We start from the raw sequence: 23,401 nt of genomic DNA, 5'->3' as shown, positions 1-23,401 counted from the left end.
CAAGATGTTTGGGGGCAAAATGAGCAGCATTGGGAGGAAGCTGATCCGCCGGCGGATGGTGGATCTGAGCTCCGAGGAGACGCGTTTCGCTCGCTGCCTCTCCACGCTGGACCTCATCGCGCTGGGGGTGGGCAGCACGCTGGGCGCCGGCGTCTACGTGCTGGCCGGGGAGGTGGCCAAGGACATGGCTGGTCCCTCCATTGTCCTCTGCTTCCTGGTGGCCGCGCTGTCCTCCGTGCTGGCCGGGCTCTGCTACGCCGAGTTCGGGGCGCGTGTCCCCAAGACGGGCTCTGCCTACCTGTACAGCTACGTCACCGTGGGCGAGATCTGGGCCTTCACCACCGGCTGGAACCTCATCCTCTCCTACGTGATAGGTATGCAGCACCGGTGGAGCTGCTGGGGTGGCCCAGGCACAGCGGGGCAGGGTGCTGGTGGCGTGTGCCCATGTCATCCCAGCGAGCATCGCGGTGGTGGCAGAGGCACATGCCCAGGGTTGTGCTTGGGTGTTGCTCATTGGTGACCCTTGGGAGCGTCGGGTCGGTGCCGGGGGCGGCCGCGCGGGCCGGTGTCTCGCCGGGGCTGACGTGCAGCCATGCCAGGCACGGCCAGCGTGGCCCGTTCGTGGAGCTCGTCCTTCGACAACATCATCGGCAACCACATCTCCACCTTCTTCATGAACAAGACCACGCTGCACGTGCCAGGGGTGCTGGCCGAGCGCCCTGACTTCTTCGCCGTCATCCTCATCGGGCTGCTCACGGGTGAGCGCGTGCGAATGGGCTTGCGGGGATGGGGCCCGGCGCTGCCCTGCTCACGGCCCCGTCCCCCCAGCGCTGCTGGCGTTCGGCGTCAGCGAGTCGGCCCTGGTGAACAAGATCTTCACGGCGGTCAACCTCATGGTGCTGGGCTTCGTCATCATCGCCGGCTTCGTGAAGGGCGACGTCAAGAACTGGCAGCTCACGGAGGAAGACTACGCAAACAGCTCGCACCGCGGCGCGGCGGAGGACACCAGGTGAGGAGCGCGGCCGGGCCGGCCCCTTGGGATGCCCCGTGGTGGTGGTGACCGTCGTCTCTCCCTTGCAGAAAAGGGGCCTTCGGATCGGGCGGTTTTGTCCCCTTTGGCCTGGAAGGGATCCTGACGGGCGCTGCCACCTGCTTCTACGCCTTCGTGGGCTTCGACTGCATCGCCACGACGGGTAAGGGCGAGAGAGCCGAGCGGCGCTCAGCCCGCCTCTCGCAGCCGCTCCGCTTGGGAATCCTGGAATCCGCCGCTCGGTTATTTCGCAGCCGCGGGCGATGTTTTCCTAAGGAGCCGCGTTCATGCAGAGCTGCCTTTCTGCAGCGCCGGAGCCTCTTAATTTCCTCCCGCTCCCTCAGGAATCTGCTCGGCAGGTTGCTGGTGCAGAGTGCTCGGCCCAAGGCCGTGTCTGCGCAGGGCTGGGCTCCCTCCCGCGCGGTGCCGAGCGCGCCGGGAGCTGCCGACCGGGAACGCGGGAGTCCCGTGGGGCTGCGAGCACCGACGGCACCGCGATCTCTTTGCAGGGGAGGAGGCCAGGAACCCGCAGCGCTCCATCCCCATCGGCATCATCGTGTCCCTCCTCATCTGCTTCGTGGCCTACTTCGGCGTCTCGGCCGCGCTCACCCTCATGGTGCCCTATTTCCTCCTCAACAAGGACAGCCCGCTGCCCGAGGCCTTCAAGGAGGTGGGCTGGGAGCCGGCGCGCTACGCCGTGGCCGTGGGCTCGCTCTGCGCGCTCTCCACCAGGTAGGGAGGGACGGGGCCGCGCGGCGGGGCCGGCCCTGCCGCCAGGGCGCCCGCCGAGCCCCCCGCTCCCCGCCGCAGCCTGCTGGGCTCCATGTTCCCCATGCCCCGCGTCATCTACGCCATGGCGGAGGACGGGCTGCTCTTCAAGTTCCTCGCCAGCATCAACGGCCGCACCAAGACGCCCCTTTCGGCCACCATCGCCTCGGGCGTCCTCGCCGGTAAGGCTCCCGTTGGCCACCGGGCTGCCGGCCCCGCGAGCGGCTGGGGGAGCCGTGCTGAGGCCGCGTGCGCTCCTTGCAGCGGTGATGGCCTTCCTGCTCAACCTGAAGGACCTGGTGGACCTCATGTCCATCGGCACGCTGCTCGCCTACTCGCTCGTGGCCGTGTGCGTGCTCATCCTGCGGTGAGTGGCGGCGGCGCCGCGGGCCGGGGAATCTGCGGCGGGCAGCGGGCGCCGAGCTCAGAGCCTCCGCGTGGGTCTGCTCAGGTACCAGCCCGGGCAGCTGAGCTCGCCCAAGGCTGTGGAGATGCTGGAGCTGAACGGGAACGAGGAGGAGAGGGCGGTTATGAACCCGGCTGCCCTCGCCATGGGAAGCAAGCGCGAGGAGAAGCTGTCCCTGGGGATGCTCTTCAAGCCGCCCTCGGACACCCCCACGGCGCTCTCGGGCCGCATCGTCTACGCGTGCGTCTCGGCCATCGGTGAGCGCGCCGGGGCAGAGCATCCTCGCGCCACCCCGCTGCACGCTCCGGATGGCTGCCCCGTTCCTGGAGAGCGGCCGCGGGGCGTCTCGGCACGTCCATGCGGAGCCGGGAGGGACTGTGGGCGCGCGGGATGCGGCGGGTGACCGGGGCGCGAGGACAGCGGGAGCGCGAGGTGGGTGAGTGTCCTGAGCGCCGCCTCTCCTGCAGCTGCGCTGGTCACCGTCGTCTGCGTGGTGGTGACGCTCAAGGTGGGCGCGCTGAAGGCCGCCAGCGCCGGCTGGATCGTGGCCCTCGCGCTGCTGCTCGTCGCGCTCTTCATCCCCACCGTCATCATTTGGAGGCAGCCGCAGAGCAACACGCGGCTGAACTTCAAAGTGAGTGCGGCCCTCGGGTGCCAGCGGGTCCGTCCTGTGGATGCTCATCCCGAGTGTCCCGCAGGAGCCATCCGGGGCCGGGAGCACACAGCTGACGCGGCGCCTCTTGTCCCTCGCAGGTCCCTTTCCTCCCGCTCCTGCCGCTCTTCAGCATCTTCGTTAACGTGCTGCTCATGGTGCAGCTGAGCGCCGGCACCTGGGTGCGCTTTGCGGTCTGGATGGCCGTGGGTAGGTGCCCCGCGCGCGCCGGCCTCCGCGCGCCTCCAGCTCTCCGTCGGGCTCCGCGCCCCACGGGGCTGGCTTTGGGACGCTGCCATCCGCCGCATGGCGCGAACTGTCTTGCAGGTTTCACGATTTACTTCGGCTACGGGATTCGGAACAGCGTGGAGGGGAAGAGCGCCAGGGAGCCCCGTGACGCGGGAGAAAAGCCCCCGCGCTGCCCCACCTTGGACCCGAGCCCCGGCGCTGCTGCGGTCTGAGCTGGCCCTGTGCCCCCCTGCCCCTATTTCTGCTCCGTGACGCGCGCAGGGAGCGAGTCCCGGAGACAGGAGTCCTCACGGCGGAGCCCGCGCGGGTGCTGCCCCTTCCCCTCGCGGGGCAGCGGGTCCCCAAGGGGCCGGGTGCCCCGGGGCTGCCCTCCGCCGGCCCCGCCGCGGGGGGACAGCGACCCCGGCTCGTCCCGCCGCCGCACGACCTGCTGTCCGACCCGCTGCTTCGCCCGCCCGCAGGACGCCCCATGCGATAATGCAGCTCTATTTATTCTGTGTGTCCGTGCGGCCGTGGTCACCTCCGTGTGTCCCCAAAGAGCTGGGGTCCGGCCAGGCACTCTGCGTCCCGGTCCTGCACCCCCGTGCGCCCTGCGCTGCCCCGTGCCCGGCGCCAGCACCCGGCTCCGGCATCCACGCAAGCCTTGGCCGTGTCGCTGCATCGGTGTCCAAGCTCGTCCGCCTCTGCATAATTGGTGTTTTAATGTTGACTTTTATACCTATTAAACTAAACTTGTGGGGTTTTGGAACGCTTGGCTCTGGGGCTCCTGCCACGGCTTGTTTCCCTGCCTCCGCTCCCGGGAGCCCGCGGCCACGGAGCCGGCGCAGGGAGCGGCGCAGCCGGAGCGGGCGCGCTGGGACAGGGCCCTGCCGGCCCTGGGGAGCTGCTGCTGCTGCTGCTGCCCGGGGTGCCTGGCCGTGGCCCCCAGTGCCCCCCGCCTTGGTGATACCTCCCGGGAGCTTCGACAGAGGAAGCGGGGCCAGGAGCCGGGGCGCATCCGCGCCAGGAGATGGTTTCCCATGTTCTGCTCTGGTCTAAATCAGCCCTGACAGCTGATTTTGCAGAATAAACTAATTTGGGGCAGATGGATCTTGGCTGCCTTTGGCATCTCTCCGGGTTTCCTGGCAGCCGCCGCAGGTCACGGCACGGTCAGCAGCGCGGCCAGCCGCTCCGCTCGCCCCCGGGGACCAGCCTGTCCCCACCGCCTTGCTGGTCCCGCGGCGCCGTGTGCCACCACGGCCACCCTTCAGCGGCCCCCACGCGCGCCCGCGGCTGCACCCGCCTGTGCATGCCCGTGCCCTCGGGCGCGCTCGCATGCACCCACGTCCCGGCGTGCACGCACGGGCGCTGCCGCCCGCGCACGGCACGGACGCTCCCGCGCCAGCCCCGGGGCGGCCTCGCTGCCTTTCATGGGCCTCTATTAACTTCTTTTTTTCTTTTGCACAACTCAGCACATCAGAGCGGGGTGAATAATGAGGCGCCAGAGCCCAAGCGCGTTGTAGGCGCAAGGGAGCTGCCGCTCCCACGGGTTTAACCGCTGCCGTGCCGGGCCCGCGGCCCCGTCCTGCAGGGAGACGTGGGGACCACGCGGGCTCTGGGCAAAGTGGCCTCGGCTCTGGGCATCAGGGACCCCAGCGTGGGCAAGGGGTCCAGAGGGTAAACGGGCACCCGAGTGGCTGCTGCTGCTCCCCGCTGTGCGGGTGCCAGGCGAGTTGGGCATGTGGCCCGGGTGCCTTGTGCTTCGCTGCTCTCCCTGCTCCTCCTGCTGCTCCTTCTCCTTCCACGCGGTGATGGGTAGGAGGCTGCGCGGTGCCATCCCAGCTGCAGCACGGTGGCGTGGGCCCTGCTATGCGGGGAATCCGCCCCGGGGCTCCCGGCGTGCCCGAGGACGCTCCCAGGCTCGAGATGCTGCTGCTCGCTGCAGCACCAAGCGTGGGCCGTGCTGGGCTGCCCTCTCCCGCGGCGCTCGGCTCCGGGCAGGTCCTGATCCCGCCGCTTCCCGGGGCAGCGGCTTAAGCGCAGGCCCCATCATGGGGCTAATCGGGCAGGATTAACGTCCCAGGCTCGGCCTGCGCGGGCCCGGCAGGAGGACTCGCTGCCGCGGGGTCGCCGCGCTCTTGCTGCCCTTCCTTGGCGGCTCTGCAGCCGCTGACCCCGCTCCCGCTCTCGTTCCCGCTCCGTGCTGTGGCGCGGCCCGTCCTGGCGTTGGCTACGTGCCGTGATGGAGCTTGTGCCCAAGGGGAGGCCACCTTGGTCCCCCAGGGGAGTCTGTTACAGGACAGTGCGCGGGGAGGGTGGCCTGGAGGAGGTGGTGGAGGCAGAGATTTACGGCACCGATGGGCAGTTCCCCATCCATGGGAACCGCCTCCTGATGGACCATCCTGCTCCCGCTGAGATGGTGTCCGAGCGGCGCGGCCTTCCCGCTGCATTCACCACAGCCAGGACCACGTGAAGGGGGGCACGAAGATCCAGGTGGTTCCCACCTGCAGTGCAGAGGGCTGTGAGCGGAGCAGAGCGGTGGCGATGCCCTGGGTGCAGTGCAGAGGTGCCCGAGGGCTGGATCGGGATCCCAGCGGGGTCGGCATGGACTGGAGCGTCACACATGGAGCTAGGGGTGGCTCCAGTGGAGAAGGTGGTTGGGAAGAGGATTCATTTCTTGGGCTGTGACAGGGACTGGTCAGCAGAGCTGGGCAGCACATGGGGGTCTGCACCACGTCCCAGCAAATTCCCCCACTGCTAACCCTCGCTAGCTTGGAAACTTTCTCACCAGTTTCGGTCTGTTTGGGATTGTTATCCTGCAGGGGAGGGACTCCAGCAGTTGTAGTATTTGAGCTGGATCCTTTTATGTACATATTTGAATAAAAAGTAACACAAATCAATCTCTTTGCAAAGGTCACGTGTGGAAGGGAGTGGTGCAGAGCTCACCAGACCTGCTGTGGGACTTGAAGGCTCTTTCCCCAACCTGAAGAGAGAGGGACAGGGAGACCTCCGTGTAAAACTGCAATCTGAATCTCTTTTGCAGAGACAACAAGACTGATGCCTTCCCCAGTAATAAAACAGTCCAGGTGCCTGTTCAGACTGCACAGGCTTCCACACTCTCTGGTTTGCACGTAGGATAGAGATGCCCAGCAGGCCATGCCAGGTTCTCCCAGGAGCGAGCTGAAGCTCTGCCTTATACAACCCTACTCAAGGGTCTCGAATCTAACAGTCTAATAGCAGATATCCCTCCTCATCTTCCTCATGTTTTGCCTTTTCCTTGCTGTGTTTGCCCAGGAAATTCTTCATCTGTAATTCATGTCATTCACCAAGCAGCTCTCGCAGATGCTGGACAGACGACAGCTTCTGTTTCTCCCTCCCAAGTCAACATCCTGCTCCTTCTCGCTGCATCCAAGGCACAGGCTGTATCACAGCCTTGTCGTGTCGTGTCATTGCTCACATCTGCTGAAGGCTTAACAGGCAGTTCCCTCAAAACCTGTGACAGCTGGACACACGCAGCAACCTGACTTGCACAAACAAGCAGGTAGGAGACATTTAAAAAAATTAAGTGCAGAACCTCACTCCTTATCCCAGTTGTCAGCACAAAGGATGCCAGGGTAACCCCAGGGTGGCTGTAATTTTCAGCGTATGCCTGGTCTACATATGGGTGTGCATAGAGCAGACTGCATCATCTTGGATAAAACAGCTCAAGAGAAATTGTGACTATAGGTTATTGGGCCAGCTGTTATTTGCATAATGTAAACCCTATTTGCAATCAGAGTTTAACTTGGGAAACAGAATTGCCTGACCCAAGAGGTGCGTGGGGCAGATCAGAAAGGTCCAGTTCCTCTCTGGTCCCTTGTTTAGACCTCAGGCACAAGCTGGAGTGTTGGCCAAGCCCTTTCCACCCCTCACAAAAGCAGAAGGTGGCTCTTCACAAGCAGAGCACAAGAGAGTTTCTGGTTCCTTCTTAAGTGCACCCTGGCCCTTTGCATTGCTTTCTTGGATTCTGGAACTACACAGAGGATAGAGAAAGATTTCCTAAAACCTCCTGGTGTGAAACTTAAGGACTTGCCTTATTTCAAGCAGCTATATACTTTTCATATAGAACTTCCCTCTCATTTCAGCCAACTCCCGTAGCAAAACATAATGGGAGAAGTGAAAGCCAGTACCAAGAGGGAGGCCAAGGGAAAGACAGCAAGATTTGTGCTCCCTTTGGTGTTTCTCTGTTCACAACTTTAAAATGCCACCAGGGTATAGAATGATGGAATCATAGAATGCTTAAGGTTGGAAGGGAACTCTAGAGGTCATCTAGTTCAAGCTCCCTGCACACGCAGGGTCACCTACAGCACATGGCACAGGACTGCGTCCAAGCGGGCACGCTCCCCTGCTCCTGCCACACAGCTAAGGCTTTGATGCATGAACTGCAGCAAGTACAGGACTCACTGTTTATTTAAAAAATTGAAATAAAATTTAACAAAATCACGCCGAACAGTGAGGATCTGAAAGCCAGGCAGCACTGGGGTCATCACAAACAAAAAGGCTCTGCAGGCCTGACCAAGCCACGGGCTAGACGTGCAGACAAGCACCTCCGAGTGGACAGTAAGACCGTGTTACACTTCTCTCATCTAACAGCAATACTGCTTTTTAAACAGATGGAGACTGTAAAGCGGAGATCTGAAACCCCGGTGCATCTCTGCAAGGTGCCCAGGCACCCGGAGGGCTCCGATGCGGGGCAGCTTCCCAGCTGTTCCGCTTGCGAGCGACCACGGCTGCAGCCACGAGGCCTGCAGGAGGCCGCGCGCTCGGCTGCGACGCGCAGCGCGTGTCGCGGCGCACGGTCGGTGTGACAGGCTGCATCTCTGCATCTCTTCTCACCAGGAACCCTGCAGAGCTGTCCGTTTTTTCCCTTGTTGCCCTGTATCAGCACAGAACATCCTCTCTAGCCCAGAAGGAAGGGGGAATGAACACATGTATATCCACAGTCTAAGGAGAGTCACCTTTTGCTGGAACTTGTATCTCACTCCCTACCCCAATCCAAAATGCAAGTGCAGGGCTAGCTCCTACGAGCTAGGACCCACGAGGCAATTAATAGATTGCAGGCTGATGATTTGCCTTCTGCATCTGAATGATCTTGCCAAAGCCGCCTCTTCCCATGTCGTAGTCTGTCCGGTATTCATCTCGCACCTGGGGCACAGCAGTGACACACGTTAGGACCCAGCAGTGACACACGTTCGCTCTCTGTACCATTTCCAGAGAGATTTCAGAATCAGCATCCCTTCCTTGATCCATTGGTGGGGAACTGGAATTTGGGCTACAAGCACTTTGCCTTGTTTTGACAACTCTTTAAAGGAACCACCAAAAAAACTGCTGGTGGTAGAGAGAATGACCAATGAGACTGTAATAGACGGCTAAGGCCTTTTTAAGTGAAAAATAATGAAAATCCCAAAATATTCCAATCCGATTTTGCAGTCAGCTTTCTGGATCAAGAGACACATTTATCCCCCTCACCCTCCAGGAATCTGCAAGGGCATCTTACCTTCTCCCTGGGACATGCTGCTGGATTTTGGGGTTGGCAAAGGAGCTACACTGCCGCCTCCTCCCACCCACCTCCTTCAAACCCTGCATCATTTTAATAGCACTAGCAGCAGAATGGGGCTCATTCTGCCTGCACAGCCTGAAAGACTGGAGTGCCAGCCAGAAAATGGCTTCAGCTCTACTCTTAGCTCTGAACATCAGCGTAGCTCAGTTACCAAAACAACCTGGGAGCAGCTAAAATTCCTTACTGGGTCTTTATAGCCTGTAGTTTACCTTGAATAAGGCAAAACTGGCAAAGCAGCAGCTGCTTTTAAGGAAACCAGATTCAAGCTCTGAACTAGTGATGTCTTTACCTGTCCTCCGGTCTTTCCTCTCCCATACTGTCGCCCTTCCTTAAATCCTGCGTCCCAGTCCGTCCGGATGATGCGGTCATCTAGCCGAGTGCCGTTGATAAATCGCATGGCGTGTTCAGCATCTGCTCTCGTGTAGTATCTGAGGCACAGTGTAAGGAAAGCTGAACTTGCTATTTTACTGCAGGAAAAAGGAAAAAAAAAGGGAGAACTATTCTATTTCACAGAGGGATCCTGCCTCACAGCCTAAACACCGCTCTTTTCTATGGAATCAAAAACTGCATTTATATAAATACAAGTTGAAAGCAGCTCCAAATTCTTCCTAAAATGCTGCACTCTAATATTAGTACCTGCACAGACAAGAAGTAGCATTGGATCACTTATTTCAGAAGCAGATGAAACAAATGTGCAAAAGCTTTGCTACAGGCAAGAAATCTGTAATATATCTTCTTAGATTATATGAAACTGGACTGAATTTGAACAAGATCAGCAGGCCTCACGGGAGAGCTTTGCAAAGGCAGCTCCCAGTACAACTTGTACAAGCGTGTACCCCGTGCTTGGGAACAGCGCCACGGATTATTCTGCTAGTTTGTTCAGGTGTGAAGTTAAGGCGAGGAAACCAACGTGTGCTCTTACTCTGGCCACACAAGAGGTCAATGCTTGTGATTTCTTCCAGAGAAACTACTGTGTTAAAGAAACTGATGAATTAAAGGTGCTCTCTGCCACCTCCAAAAACACCTGGAAGTGACAGTACTTTTCACTCTCAATGCTGCACTAAGACCTGTCTTGGAAAGAGGATGGAAGGGGAAAACAAAACAGAGAAGATGGAAGAAATGTGCCTGACAGGGAGAATAAAAGTTTTGCTCCGTTTCATGAGAGGAGCCACTGCCAGAGCCCCCGGCAGCAAGTGGGAACCGGGAAGGATACTCGACGAAGCAGAAGCCGCAGGGAGTTTTCTTGATCTTGTCCAGCCCCATGACGATCCTCTTGACGTCACCGCACTTGGAGAAGAGCTCCTGGATCTGCTCCTCGGTGGTGTAGAAGGACAAGTTGCCCACGTAGAGAGTGGAGGAGATTTTCAGCGACTTCTCCTGCAGCTGCCTGCTGCCCTGGGGGCAGAGCGCGGCCCGAAGCGGGGTGAGCGGTGGCCGGAGCCGCCCCTGCCCCTCGGGGGGCACCGTGACCCCATCCCGGCGCCTCCCCCAGTTCCGTTACTCAGGCCCCGCCGCCCTCCCCCCCGCATCGCCTCAGGCGCCGCCGCCCCCGCGCGCGCGCGCGCTGCCGTGTCGCACCCGGAAGTGCTGGTCGCGGTACTGGCTGATCTCGCAGTAGGAGTCGCTGTTGAGGCCGCTCAGCGTGGTGTGTAGCAGCCCCGACATGTCGCCGCCGCCGCCCGGCAGGGCCCTGCTCCGGGGATCCTTCCAGAACCGGCACGGCGCCTACCGGACACGGCGCGCAGGCAGGCCGCGCGCCGCCTCATTGGCCGAGCCGCCTGCCACTCGCGGCGGGGAGGCGGGGCGTCCGCGGCGGGCAGCCAATCATTAGGGCGCTGCGCCCCGCGCGGCGGCAACGGCGGCGACAGCGGCGGCCGTGGCGGCGCGGGGCCGCGCGCATGCGCAGCGGCGGCTTCGCGGGCGGGAGGGAGCAGCGCGCATGCGCAGCGGCGGCTGCGCGGGCGGCGGGAAGGCGTGAAAAGCGCGCATGCGCCATGGCGCCGGCGCCCCTTTAGGCGGTGGCGATGGCGGGCGCGGTAGCAGGTAGCGCCCGCCCTCGGGCACCCGTCCCGGTGCTGTCGGCCGTTGCCGCCGCCTCACGCCCGCCTCTCCGCCTTGTATTACAGGGCTGGTCCGCGAGCTGCTGAGCGAGGAGGTGCCGTCGCGCATCGCCGCCCTCACCGAGGAGCTCTACCGGGCGGCGGGCAGCGCGACGGCGGCGGCCGCGGAGGGCAGCGCGGCTGAGGTAGCGCCGCCTCGTCCCGCCGCTAGGGCGCCCAGCGGGGCGGAAAGTCCCCGGTTCAATCGCTGGCGTCACGAGGGAGCGCGGCCGGGGATGTCCCCGGCGGGGAGGGTGCGGGAAGCGGCCGCCCCCGGCTCCGTGTCCTCACGGCGCCTCAGCGTCATCGTATAAAAACCCGCCCTCGCTTCCGCGGGGGCGTAAAAACATCACGGTGGGGGTGTAAAAACATCATCGAGGGGCAAAACTGAGTCCGACCCATCCGGTGGGCGGCTTTGGTGCTGCTGGCAGGTACCAGAGCAGGAAAAAACCCGCCTAGGGAACCCAGTACTGAATATTTGGGATGAGTTTATTTTCACGCATTTGAACAGTGATTCGATTCCTTTTATAATGCTTTTATTGATAGGGTTTTTCTCCCTCAATATAGTCTTTGTGCAGGAGTACTTATTCATAAGTTACTAAACTTGTGCTTTGGGAGAAACCTCTACGTTGACTAGAGCTTCGTCCAAAATAATAATGATGAGAGATGAATAAATCTGGAATAAAGACAAGAATAACAGAGATTTTCCCCAACCTTTTCCTTGAAAATTGGGTGTTGCAGGGAAATTCTGCAGTGATTATCCTGCAAGGCGGATGGTGTTTTTGGCATCTTAAATCTGTGACGAGGAGCGAGGTGGGCTGGCCAGTGTCACAGCGGAAAATATTTTCCATGTTGTCTGTAAGGAAATACATTTGCATAAAACCAGTATCCTTCAGTTCTTCCTGTTGGACTAGATTATTTTTACAGAAAGGAGAAATCATTTTGTAATTTGCTCTCTTTAAAAGGGGTTGTAAAATTTTACTGTGTGATTCTTGTGCAAGGCCCAAAGTTCCTTGTTAAACACGGTCTTTTTTTAGAGAAACATTTGAATTCAATTTTATGGTTTGAAGTGATGAAAAGTATTGATTTGGGATTGTTCGAGGAGCTTACTGCTTTCACATAAGACTCCATTATCTTTATAACCTTTCTATATACATGCTTAACATACTCATTTTTTTTATATGTGAAGGAGGTACTGTAAATGTTTGCCAACCAGCTAAAATTCTCAGAGCTCTTTTCCCATCCCTTTTAATTTTCAACATCTGCTTCAATTGTAAATACTGTGTTCTTAAAGCTGGCACGGAATCAGCCATGTTTTGCACAGCGATGTACTATTTTTGTATGTTTGTTTGTGAGAAAACTTCATTCCATACACCTATAGAGTAAGTTATAACATGCTTTGATAAGTTTGCAGAAGGATTTGGTGGAATCCTATGTTAGGACATTTGAGTAACATGTTGAATAAGCGGATTTTTTTTTTTTAGGAATGTATTTTAATGATACCAAACAAAGGACTCGGGTTGTTTCTGAAGTCCATCACATCCCTTACAGAATTACTTGTGCACAGTTTCACATTAGAGCTGGAGGCACTGATGGATGATGCGACGTGTACGCGGGTGCTGCTATCTGTCTTATGATTAATAGTTCTTTTTTGTTCCAGTTCGTATCTGCCTCTCATTTACAATCCTCTTATCCTAGTTCCTCTTAGAAATGGTCTCAAATATTTAGGTGTGAGATAGTCTTTTGTACGACTAAGAAGTATATCTTCTGCCATATGCTTACGAAATTCCTGCCAGTCACTTCTACGTTTTCTGAAATGTCTGATTTGTTGAGTTTTAGAGCAAGAAAACCCCTGTGGCCTATTCAGCAAGCTTGTTTTTAGGTTACTGTCCTGGATCTCTTTGTGGAGACAGTCAGTTCATGTAATAGTTTCATGGAAATCTTGCCCCTTTGAATCCACTGTTACACAAGGAAGCTACACAAACATGTGCACAGGCCATTAAAATGAAATACATTAAAGATGGTTCTTATTCCACTCATTCATTTCAGTGTGATCCAAATGAAGGTGAAATTAAATCTAATGGAATTCTCCCCTTCAGGTGGAGGAGAGCGCAATAAACCTGTGGAACTGGGCAGTCACCAAGCACTCAGGTTCAGTCATCAGTGATGAGCAAAGAGCTAAATGTATGTATGTGTCTGTGTCTTCCTAAAGGTTTTTTTTTGTGCTGAAATTTGAAAGGGAAAAACTCTGTTGACAGATACATATATAATACTATAGATTTGTTTGCATTTTTTTTAGATAAGATATATACATAAACAGCTCAGGAAGGATCATCCTGGTGTAATAATGATCTCGTGACACAGAATCATTGTAGAAATGCATATCCCCCTTTCTGTGCCAAAGCATCAATAAAAACGTGACCAATGGAAACTAATTTGCCTTCCAGTGTTGGTTTTAATCTGAAATTTTATAGAAATGATATTGATGTATATTTTAAACTGTAAGTCACTTAATTGATATAAAGTGAGACAGTTACTTTAAAGAAACAATCTCCTCAATAATTGCACACGGAAAACTTCAAATTCTTTTTTCCTGCTTTGCTTTTAGCCCAGCACACAGCTAATGGCTTTGCCAAGAAGCAGGAGAGAGCTTGGGGGAAAGCGGGAATAAGCTTTTCATCATTTTTCTCATCCGTTTTTTTTATGTAGATCTGCAGGATTATAATATCTGGCCTACATTTTTGTCTTGAGGGATTGTTGTTGAAATTATATGTAATTTGCAGGGAAAAATGATGTCAGGCAAAGGGAAAAGGATAATTCTACACAAAATAACTAATAATTGTTGTATAGTATAATGTTCTCAGATCTTATATCACAGCTGAAGGGCCAGGGAGAGGCCATTTAAAATATATTAAATGGTGTCTTTTCTATCACTTATGTGTAATGAAGGCCTGAAAATATTTCTGCCTTTTACTTTGAAAATGTGAAGTTTATTAATCTTGATTTCCCTATTTTGCCAAGGGCTATTTTGAGGCTCTCAAGACATGTTACTGTCAGCACCTGCAATGCAATTAAGTTTTTGAATACTGTCTTCCACTTAAACTTTCTCTCGGGAGTTTATTAGGCATTTTGAAGAGATTTTTTTTCCTCTCGATGCTTAAAAAAGAGTGTAACTAGCTTGGCTAAAACCACTAACTGCTTCAACCCCTGAAGCTTTTGAATTTTTTATCTTTTGTGATTTCTAAACAGCAAACAGTCTTTCAGATAGGTAAGGCTTGACATTCTTAAAAAAAAAAAAAAATCAAACAAGTTACAGAGTAATGGGAGCTTACAAATGTCTGCACTGTTCTCCTGCAGTGAGATTTGTTGCATGTAGGCTGGTGTGCCTGTGTGAAGGCAATGATCCTCCGGAGGGAACTATTCGAAGACAAATTTTGGTAAGAGAAATAATGGCAGGTGAGCAAGGGAAGTACAGAGGATCATCAAGGGAAATCTTCAAAGCCTGTTAAAATTGTTTAGAAGATAGGTCTGAATATAATTCAGAGGGATATCCATACTGAAGGTGGGCCCATGCTATCAAAGGGATACTTTGCTGAGCTACCGCAATTACGAATTTGCCAATAATGCATTGTAACATGATGTAATAAAATATTACAAGAGCATCATATTCGTTTATTTCAGTATCACATAGTCGTATTTTGAAGGAAATTCTAAGTCCTACATGCTGCATCTGAATGTACAGGCCTTCATTCAAATGTGAAGGGCACGTGGCACAAGCTGGGGAGCTGAAATACCCCTTTCCTACATTAGATTTGTGCCTCAACATGAAATCTGACGCTGCCCTTTTTTGAAAGCTACTAACTTTTCACAAAGCACATATCGTTTTCTCCTTCAGATGTCTATGAAAACTGGGAAAGGATGGATAGATATAGGAAAAGCTGAACTTGCAGATGAGTTTCTAGAGATTGCCATGGGGGTAAGTTATTTTCTGGTTTTAGTTTCTTAAAAACATACCTATTTATAAGTACCACAAGTGATACTTGGTCTTTGTTTTCCAGAGTATAGAAAAACTGTATGCAAAGTTGCTTAAGAGGAGTAATGATGAAGCAGATATTCATGTGCACAAAACTGATGTGGAGAAGGACCTCTTCAAAGTGCTCTCTTATCAGGCTGAATCAGTAACTATTTTTCTCAACTTTCTTTATAAGTCACTAGGAGCGTAGGGGGGAACTCTGACCCAATTATTAGACCTATAAATGCTTGGCGTTGAAGACTTGCTGAAGGATATATTTCCTTAGAGCTCTTAGATGTAAGATCTCAGATCTGATGTTTGCCTTCTGTGTTGCAATAATTTAATAATTTTTAATTTGCCTAATTTATCGCAGTCATTTCTGCCGTGTTGTTCCTATCCTCTAGTTCAGATTTGTTGCCCTGTGATTTAACTCGCACGAGTGTTTATGAAACAAACAGCTGCCTTTCTGAATCATAAACGTGTCAGTTCCAAAGGTGGTCTGCTTGACTGAAGAAGGAGCGATAGATAAGATAGATTTAGAGCATGGGTCCCTGTATGTGTGCAGTAGGGTAACATATACACAACACGAATGGTCATTTGAGAATGCTCATCACACTGAGCTGGTTTTTGCGGACAGACTGACTGACTGACAAGGACATGAATGCAGGATTCATCATGACTGTAGGTAGTTGAGGTTAATATCTACGAGTAGGTATTATAAGCTACACATGCAAAGTCTTCTGTAATTTAAAACAACTTTCTTGATTCTGCAAAGTCACGAACAGCATCACCAAATGTTGCGTGCCATGAGATGAAGGTCTTTCTAGGCATGGATACCTTCTCCCCCATGAACTTACACATGCTGGTGTTCACATATAAAAGCTTTTAATAGTGAGAGAATTTGGTATAAAATCACAAGATTTGGAAATAGTGTGTTCCATGACATGTTTTCCTTGAAGGGCCTAAATTATTTTTGTGGAGAATCAGCATGCTGATGAATTTTTAAGATAGATTGTTCACTAACAGTTTATTGACATGTTCCACTTTCCTAGGCGGTCGCTCAAGGAGATTTTCAAAAAGCAGTGATGTGTGTGCAGCGCTGCAAAGATATGTTGATGAGATTGCCAAAAGAGGTTAGTGAAATCATCCTTTCTGTGTCTTTCCAAAGTTTGAATATATTTTCCTCTCTTTATGTTAAGAAGACACATGTGTAATGGAAAATTTTGAAAAATATTTGAGAATTCTTTGTATATTTCTTCTGTGTCTTTTTTTTCTGTCTTTGTAGTAAAAATTTTGCATGAAACAGTATTTTTTTGTTCAGAGTCCATTTTTTTTTTTTTGCTCATAGTTTATCACTCAAAATAGAAAAAAATCCCAGCATTTTATTTGACATATTTCTTTTTTTTTTTGAATGATTATGAATGAGCTATGCCCCAGTATACCTGCAGTGTTATGTTAAACACCTTACATATTTTACATGCAGCCCTCTCAATGCACTAAATTCTTAAACTCCCCAAGTTCGCAATTAAACTTGGGAAAAATAAGGGTTTCCTCTCTGAATGGATTATTTTATTTTTCATGCATAGTAAGATTGTACTTTTGTCTTTGGACTACAGTGAGGCCTGAAATAAAATTGTTGAGGCAAAACATTGTTCTACCTGTCTCATTTTTGCTCGGGGGTTTGAAATTCTAACCTTAGTTTGCTGAGAGAAGTAGCTTTTATGGATGTAAATGGATATAAAATATTAGCAGCCAATTAGCATTTAGAGTAGCTTTTCAGTCTCCTTTTTGGACAACTTATGACAGTTGAAAATCGTCAGTGGGAAGACAACTTGTTATGAACAGACACTGTAGTGGGGCTGACTGGTAAAGCAAAAGCCAGAAGCGCTCTGACTAAACAAGAACCCTTGCTCTCCTGAACTTGTAATACAGACGATCCCTTTTTAATCCAGCAGAGACATGCTGGGAAAAAGCCTGATGTGGAAGAGGCAGAATCCTCTTCATCAACAATGTAAAAGCAAAATTAGTTTTAGAGCATTTATGAGAGCCCATGAGAGTCAGATTTTTTGGGTGATTTTTCTTTTAAAAATTATATTTTAATACCCAAATTTTAGACTTTTTTGTTCTTCATTTTTTATTATTTATATTTTACAGTTCTGGTGCTTTCAGTCTGATTTCTTGAGGATTTAGTCCATATCGTGTGTATAGAATTCCATTGTTACATGTGTGTCCTGCAGTGGTTGGTTAATGTTGCATCACTTTCTTGCAGAACAATGTGATTCCATTTTGCTTATGTTCCAATTACCCTCATATAAGGTCAGATGGGGTTGATAACAGTAAAGTAAAAAGCATTTTAAAAAACCCGAGACAGGAATGACATAGATCTAAAGAAGTTTTTTGCAACATCTTTATGGAAGGACTCTCTTTATTGCAGACCTGTTACCTATCAATCCTCTGTTACAACTTTGGCGTGGAAACCTATGAATGGAAGAAATATGAACAGAGCTCGTTTTGGCTCAGGTAGTGTGCAAAGTCAAACAAAATCTGGCTTTTGAGATGTGGGTACATGTGAAGGAAGAGGGAAACAAGGGAAGATAGAGGTTTATTGAAAAATGTAGGTATGAGAATGCTGAATTTACCTGAACTAAGTTGGCCAGGCAAGTACTTACCTTTTGTGATATTGTTTAGTTTACAGCACATTCTTTAGTCTGCTGCTTGACATTTAGGACTGATCTTCATATAGGTTCTCAGGTCACTAGACTGAAAGATTTATTTTCATGTGGAAATCATATCCATGCTTCCTCCTTACCACTTCCTTTTTTTCACCTTACTACTTCTTCCAAAGAGATTTCTTCTAGGAAGGGCCTGTTCCCAGCAATTACGCCATTTATAATACAAGAGTGAAGGGATTTGAGAGCTTCAGAAAAGAGTAGAGGTAACCTTCTGGCCAGTTTTAAATAAATTTGTTTTAGATGTTATTTGAATTTTTCCAGAAAGAGGTGAGTCACTGAGAGCAGGTCCTTGAGCTGCTGAAGGCAGCTTTGTTAGGCAGGAGTTCTCTCTGCTCCAGTGCTCTTGCCCATTTTCCTGGGTTGCAGCAGTGGTTCCAGCAGTTGCACAACCTGGCAAATGTGTTTATTTTCTTCCCAGTGACCTTTATAGACTTATTAAAAAATCTTTTCTAGGTGGATTGACTAAATCAGAAAATTGCAGCAAAAGTAATTAAAGCACTGAAGGGATTTGCTTAAGAGAAAAAAATGAAATGAGTAAAATCTGTCTATTTTGGCAAAGTGACAATGTACCAATTATTTGCAGATTTTGGGGGCATTTCAAATCTGAAATTGAAAAATAAATAATCATAGATGAGTTGGATAGGATCCAAATGAGTGACATGGTATTTAGGAATAAAAAAAATACGCTATCAGGAAGAATATCCTCATGCCAAGGACATAACTTGGCTCAAAGTTTGTTTTTATTTCTTGTACATTTTGTTTTAAATACTTAGATTAACCGAGAAATCAAATGATTTCACATCTCATTCAGAATATTCATGGTAACACACATTATCAAAGAGGATTTGTAGAAATACTTAATTATAACTTTGAAAATTGTTCTTTTTATTCTGTTCTTATGGAAAATTAAATCCTGAGTCCTGACATACTCATGACAACATTTGAGGAGGAAATTCACCTTTGCAAAGTGCAAATATTTTTTTCTGGACGAAGAGATTTAGCTCCATCTAGTGGGTTAAGATTTCTCTGTACTGAGGATGTATCAGATTAGGAAGTAAACAGCCAGTCATTCTCTTTATTCTCTTTCCTTTTTTTGTTTTAATAGATTTTCTTTTTTTGCAAAATTTGAAATCCAAGCTGCTGTTTTTGAATTGTTGTTTTCTCTTAGGTGATTTTCTATGCTGTAATATAACTTTTAGGAGGAAAAAAAAAAGCATAATCATGACTCCCAGGTTGTTTATGACTGCTACTGGCTTGCAGTAATATAGGGAGCAAGTCATATATAAATTTGTGTATGATTATTGTATGGCAAGTGAGAAAGCCTAGTTAGTTAAAAATGATAAAGACTACTGAAATGGTTGGATAGAAGATGCTAAAGAGGCTGAAGTGATTAAGTACAGTTTTTGATGTGAAGATTTAGAGAGAAAGCATAAGCCTGTGTTCCCCATTGAAAATGAGAACTGAAATTAGGTGGTGTGATTTAGGTGGCTTCTAATGGCTGTGAAGTGGGATAGGAATGTTGCACATATCAGAAAACTGGCTGAATTTATCTGTCAACCAAATTAATTATAACTTTCCCTTATCATTGGTAGCCAGAGTTATGAAATTGGGAAGATGGATGCAAAATATTCTACTGGGAAAGAAATGCAGGTAAGAAACAGAATAATGGGAGATTTTTGTTTGATGAGACCCACTGCATCGTTTGCCTCTACTGGGTGAAACCTGACAAGTGTTTCTCTGGCCTTTTCTTTAGCACTGTCTGCTGTGAAGTCTGGCAAAGTGGCAAGCGTGCTTGCTGTGGGCGTCAGGCTTAAAACTGAATCACTACTGAGTGCCCTTAATCACTTCTGAATATAGTATTTCACAGAGATTATACTATAGAAGAAGTAAGACCGAAACAGACCCTTAGAGGTCACGTATCTTTTCCTTCTCCCTCTTCTTTCAAGGCATCAGCTGTTACAGCTGTGTCATTTCTGATGGATCTGTCCGTCTTGTTCATAAGCCCATTACTGCTAGTGCTACCCACAGTGGATATAGAGTGGATTTTATTTGCTTCCCCTTATATAAACCAGTTACAGATTAGAATCCAGATCTCTGATTTTCCTTGTTACTCTTTTCTCTCCTTTAACTGGGGTTGTTTGGATTGCAGTGTTAAGAATGGACCCAGCATTCCTGCTGAGGCTTTGGAGTAGAGCAGTCACTTCAGAAGTCTGGTACCAGGCATAAACAAGGCTTTGAAGGCATTTCTTTGACTCAGAGAGATTTTATTTTTAGTAGTTTAGTAGTTTAGTAGTCTTAGTTTTAAGACTTTTTTGGTAACCTTAATGGGTGTTTTTTTTTCTTCCTGTTCAGATGAAGTTTAATAGGTATTTGGGTTTTTTTTTTCTCCCCTCTTTCCAGGCTAAAGTGCTGCGATTATTAGCGACTGCCTATTTGGAGTGGGACTGCAATCTGTACCTTGACAAGGCACTGAAAGCTATAAACTTGGCAAATGAGGTAATAGTGTGCTACAGTAGTTAAGGTGTGCAGTAATTAAAACTCAAACTTTTATTAACATAATCATATGGAACATATTAATCACAGGTAGAGTATCCTTGAGATCAGATAAGCTAGGGACTGAGGTGTATTTCCCTTGCTTTAGCTTTCAAACTCATAACAATGTTTTGGGGTTGGCAGCTTTCTTTGTAGAGAAGTCTTGCTGAGTGTGCACATGTAGATGTGTTGCTTCTCTGTGCTTCTATTTGATAGTGGAAATTGTACAAACAGAATAAACTTCAGTGAGGTTCATCTAAGGTTTAAAGCACCTCATTTTATGTGCCAAACTTTTCCTTTGCTTCTGGGCTACAACGGATACGTCCACACTATGTTTTGAGTCTCTATCTCGTTATTTGTCTATATGTTTGAGCAAGTACCAGATAGCTTGAGTTTTGGAAGCTGTGTAGCCACACGACATCAGCCTTATTTCAAATAACTAATTTAGCTATAGCACTTCATTAGTGTGATTGATTCTATTTCTCTGAGACTTGAAAAATGTGCTGTGCCAACTAGCATGAAGATATATAGATATAATATAGCCAGTTACTACCACAGTGTTCAATATAATAAAATATTTGATAAAATGTTGCACACACACACATTCCTTTCCCAATATGAGGACTGGGAGAAGTTTTATACTTCTGTCCCTTCAGGTTAGTTAGAGTAACTTAATTTTTTCTTATCTATTTCTTCAATTGTTAAAATGGGAGTCATTAAGAAAGGGAGCATATACAATTTTGTGATGTTTTTCTATGTTACGAATGCGCTGGACTCTCACAGGATCTGTATTCAACAAACAGCTAAGTAATTTATTGTTTTTCATTGTGCAGGAGCGTTTGCATCCAGCAGGGTTTTTTTTGAAAGTTAAAGTTCTTCTTAAAAGTAGAGCATCAGACGAAGACGTCAAAGCAGGTATCACATAGTTCTGCATAGGTTTCATAGTAAGGTCATACTATTCCATATCCAAGAAGACAGCCTGAGTTATGGATTAAAAAAAAAAAAAAAAACCTCTAACCTCTAACTGTTTTAGAGGATTTTCCATTAGCTGTTACAATCCTGGTTTTGGAGTATAGGCCACTGTAGTCAGGGTTAAGTTAGGAGTTATGCAGAAGTTGATGTCAATTTGAATTAAACACAAGTTTATTTCATTTTTTCTTTATGAGAGATCAAATATGTTTGCTGGGAAGGGGGAAGACCCTGAAAGCTTTTTGAGTGAAGACAGTGATTGATTTTAGACCTAGGGCCTAAGACAACTTAAAGAATTTGGAAGTGAATTGTCTCTTACACAGTCTGCATGGTAGGAAGGCCTCTAAAAGGCTGTCATGCATGTGTGATAGTGCAGGTTGTGGGCAGGAGAGGCCAAGTGGATATTAATGTGTTAGTATTAACCTGTGTTACCACAATTTCTTTGGTTCGTATAGGGCATATAGACTTCTTCCCATGTTCCTTAAGTTTATCCTTTGAAGCGAATTGATGTTGACGTGACAGAAGAAGAAAGTTTTCAGGGGGATTTTAGACTAGATAGAGTAGTGCTTCAGACAGACCTAATTTCCCTAAATAGCGAAATCTTATAGAGAGACTTTATGATCTTTTTAGTTGGAAAGCATAAGATAAATGACGGTTGCTCTGAGACATAAATATACAACAAGGTAAGGAATTTTTTGCACAGAAGCGGATGGTTTGAGTGCTGCCAGAGGGGCAGGAATGGAAATTCCACTTCAGACGGCGGCTGGGGAATCTCAGCCAGCTTTCAAGTGGACAGTTACTCAAAGTTTAGCATTGCAATAGTCAGCTTCTTTTTTGCAGCCTGAATTGTTCTGTCATAGTCTTGCCCATCAAAACACGCTCTGATTATATTTTGGTAGAAATAAGACACCAGTCATATTTTAAACAGGATAACAAGTATTTGTAAAGCAACAAACCTTTTTTTTTTTTTTTTTTTTGCCCAGTTAGTTACCTAAGCAGGATGTCTACCTTTTCACAGATGACTGGCAGAAATGAGACTGGTGTCTATGCACTGTAATTTCTCTTTCTTTTGAATAAAGGTTTCTGCTAAGTTTTAGGGGTTTGACTAAAATCTTCTTTTGTGCAGTTAAAATTGCTTAGGAATACACAGGTGCCATAGAAATGCTCCCTTTGTCAACTGTTAAAATTGTATCTCTATGTAGTACTTACCAAAGTTACCATTATTTAAATCTTGCGATTAAACCATGAAGCAATTTAAAAATCTTTAAACTTAAGCTAAGTGATCCAAAACTGATACCTACCTATGAGCACCAGGCAATTCAACAAACATTTTTCATTATCTAGGGCTACTGATGCTACAGGGGGTAGGTTTATGTAACTCCAGTTGCAGTGTGATGCAAACCCAACAGCCCGAGCACTCTTCTCAGTCATTTAAGTGGTTTCATTTAAATCGGGATGAGACCTATTGTTAGAGAGCAGCTTGAGGCAAAAGTTTGTGCTATTAATGCCTATTCTGTTCCTGCTTTAAAGAGACAGAGGACTGCAATTCCAGAGCTGTAGTACTAAATTTACTGTGAAGGGAAGAAAGGAAAGTCAAAATACAATGAAGAAGTCTTATTCTTCTTTAGTTTTAGAATTATTACATATTTTTAAGAGGCTGTAATACCATAAAGTAAGCAGCTAAGCTTTTAAGACAACTGAATAGTTTCAACTGTGCTGTGTTCTGTCTAGCTCTTGCAGAATTCCTGCACCGTGAGGTGTCTTTAGACTCCTGCTTGAATACTGCCAAATTGCTGCTGGAACATGGAAGGTATGAAAGCGTTGCTAGGTAGAACAAACACAGTATTTGGGCTTTTCAGCATATATATATATATATATATATATAAATACATATGTGTGTGCACATATGTTTTAAATATATGCAAGATAATACTCAAGTAACCTATGTGAAAGAAATAGCATTATCCAGTGTATCTGAACACTTGTAAATAATAGCAACCCATTTGACATAACAAAAAGGGAGAATTAGTAAATAATACAAATCATAAAGAACAACTGGTAGTGTGCAGAGGATTTAATAACCTTGTCAGGAAGCAGCAAGCACAGGGCTGCTCCAGGAGGGAAGATGAGCCAGGGGTGCTTGTAGCAGCTCACCAGGAAGGAGCCAGTCCCCCAGCATCAGGGCACAGCAGGCAGAGCAGGGTGCCACTAGCAGCGTTCACCACGGCTGAGTGATGAACCAGATCCAGGGTCCATCCAGGGAGTTCAGTCAAGAGACAGAACTGGAGACAAGCTGTCTGCAATGTAGGGCCTACGTGTCTCTCCAGGAGACAGTGCAGGGGCCAGCTGCACTGATGAGATTGCTCAGGGAAGG

General features: G+C 49.0%; 3 protein-coding genes across 3 annotated transcripts in view; 2 read left to right on the top strand and 1 right to left on the bottom strand.

Annotated features, from left to right (window-relative positions):
• SLC7A3 (solute carrier family 7 member 3) lies at nt 1-3,321 on the top strand. The gene is made up of 11 exons (XM_088538533.1): nt 1-374; nt 600-758; nt 829-1,009; nt 1,081-1,193; nt 1,540-1,762; nt 1,841-1,980; nt 2,063-2,165; nt 2,250-2,461; nt 2,672-2,838; nt 2,958-3,066; nt 3,184-3,321. Exons 1-11 carry the CDS (start codon nt 5-7, stop codon nt 3,315-3,317), a joined length of 1,911 nt encoding a protein of 636 aa, XP_088394659.1. The 5' UTR covers nt 1-4; the 3' UTR covers nt 3,318-3,321.
• A 4,647-nt stretch (nt 3,322-7,968) lies between these two features.
• Nucleotides 7,969-10,431, bottom strand: LOC104567522 (nuclear cap-binding protein subunit 2). The gene is made up of 4 exons (XM_088538453.1): nt 10,262-10,431; nt 9,897-10,078; nt 8,973-9,111; nt 7,969-8,268 (listed from the first exon to the last, which is right to left on the bottom strand). The coding sequence occupies exons 1-4, from the start codon at nt 10,346-10,348 to the stop codon at nt 8,170-8,172; spliced, it is 507 nt and encodes a 168-aa protein (XP_088394579.1). The 5' UTR covers nt 10,349-10,431; the 3' UTR covers nt 7,969-8,169.
• The window catches only part of TEX11 (testis expressed 11), a 31,418-nt gene continuing 18,363 nt past the window's right edge, over nt 10,347-23,401 (top strand). The window contains exons 1-12 of the mRNA XM_088538466.1: nt 10,347-10,424; nt 10,731-10,928; nt 12,882-12,966; nt 14,140-14,219; nt 14,678-14,758; nt 14,841-14,960; nt 15,847-15,927; nt 17,229-17,314; nt 19,119-19,176; nt 19,927-20,022; nt 20,892-20,973; nt 22,759-22,837. Of these exons, the coding sequence (XP_088394592.1) occupies nt 10,347-10,424; nt 10,731-10,928; nt 12,882-12,966; nt 14,140-14,219; nt 14,678-14,758; nt 14,841-14,960; nt 15,847-15,927; nt 17,229-17,314; nt 19,119-19,176; nt 19,927-20,022; nt 20,892-20,973; nt 22,759-22,837 (1,124 nt within the window). The remainder of the gene's footprint in view (nt 10,425-10,730; nt 10,929-12,881; nt 12,967-14,139; nt 14,220-14,677; nt 14,759-14,840; nt 14,961-15,846; nt 15,928-17,228; nt 17,315-19,118; nt 19,177-19,926; nt 20,023-20,891; nt 20,974-22,758; nt 22,838-23,401) is intronic.

Source organism: Tinamus guttatus, unplaced genomic scaffold, assembly GCF_059628265.1.
Source record: "Tinamus guttatus ecotype Peru unplaced genomic scaffold, ASM5962826v1 Tinamus_guttatus_pri_ptg001087l, whole genome shotgun sequence".
NCBI lineage: Eukaryota > Metazoa > Chordata > Aves > Tinamiformes > Tinamidae > Tinamus > Tinamus guttatus.
This window is presented reverse-complemented; position numbering and strand designations above follow the sequence as displayed.

Coding starts and splice junctions, on each gene's coding strand:
- SLC7A3 (XM_088538533.1), top strand. CDS start 5: ATGTTTGGGGGCAAAATGAGCAGCATTGGGAGGAAGCTGATCCGCCGG. Junction 1,194..1,539: donor CGACTGCATCGCCACGACGG/GTAAGGGCGAGA, acceptor ATCTCTTTGCAG/GGGAGGAGGCCAGGAACCCG. Junction 2,839..2,957: donor ACACGCGGCTGAACTTCAAA/GTGAGTGCGGCC, acceptor TGTCCCTCGCAG/GTCCCTTTCCTCCCGCTCCT.
- LOC104567522 (XM_088538453.1), bottom strand. CDS start 10,348: ATGTCGGGGCTGCTACACACCACGCTGAGCGGCCTCAACAGCGACTCC. Junction 9,112..9,896: donor TGCGGCTTCTGCTTCGTCGA/GTATCCTTCCCG, acceptor ACTGTGCCTCAG/ATACTACACGAGAGCAGATG. Junction 8,269..8,972: donor GAGGAAAGACCGGAGGACAG/GTAAAGACATCA, acceptor GCTGTGCCCCAG/GTGCGAGATGAATACCGGAC.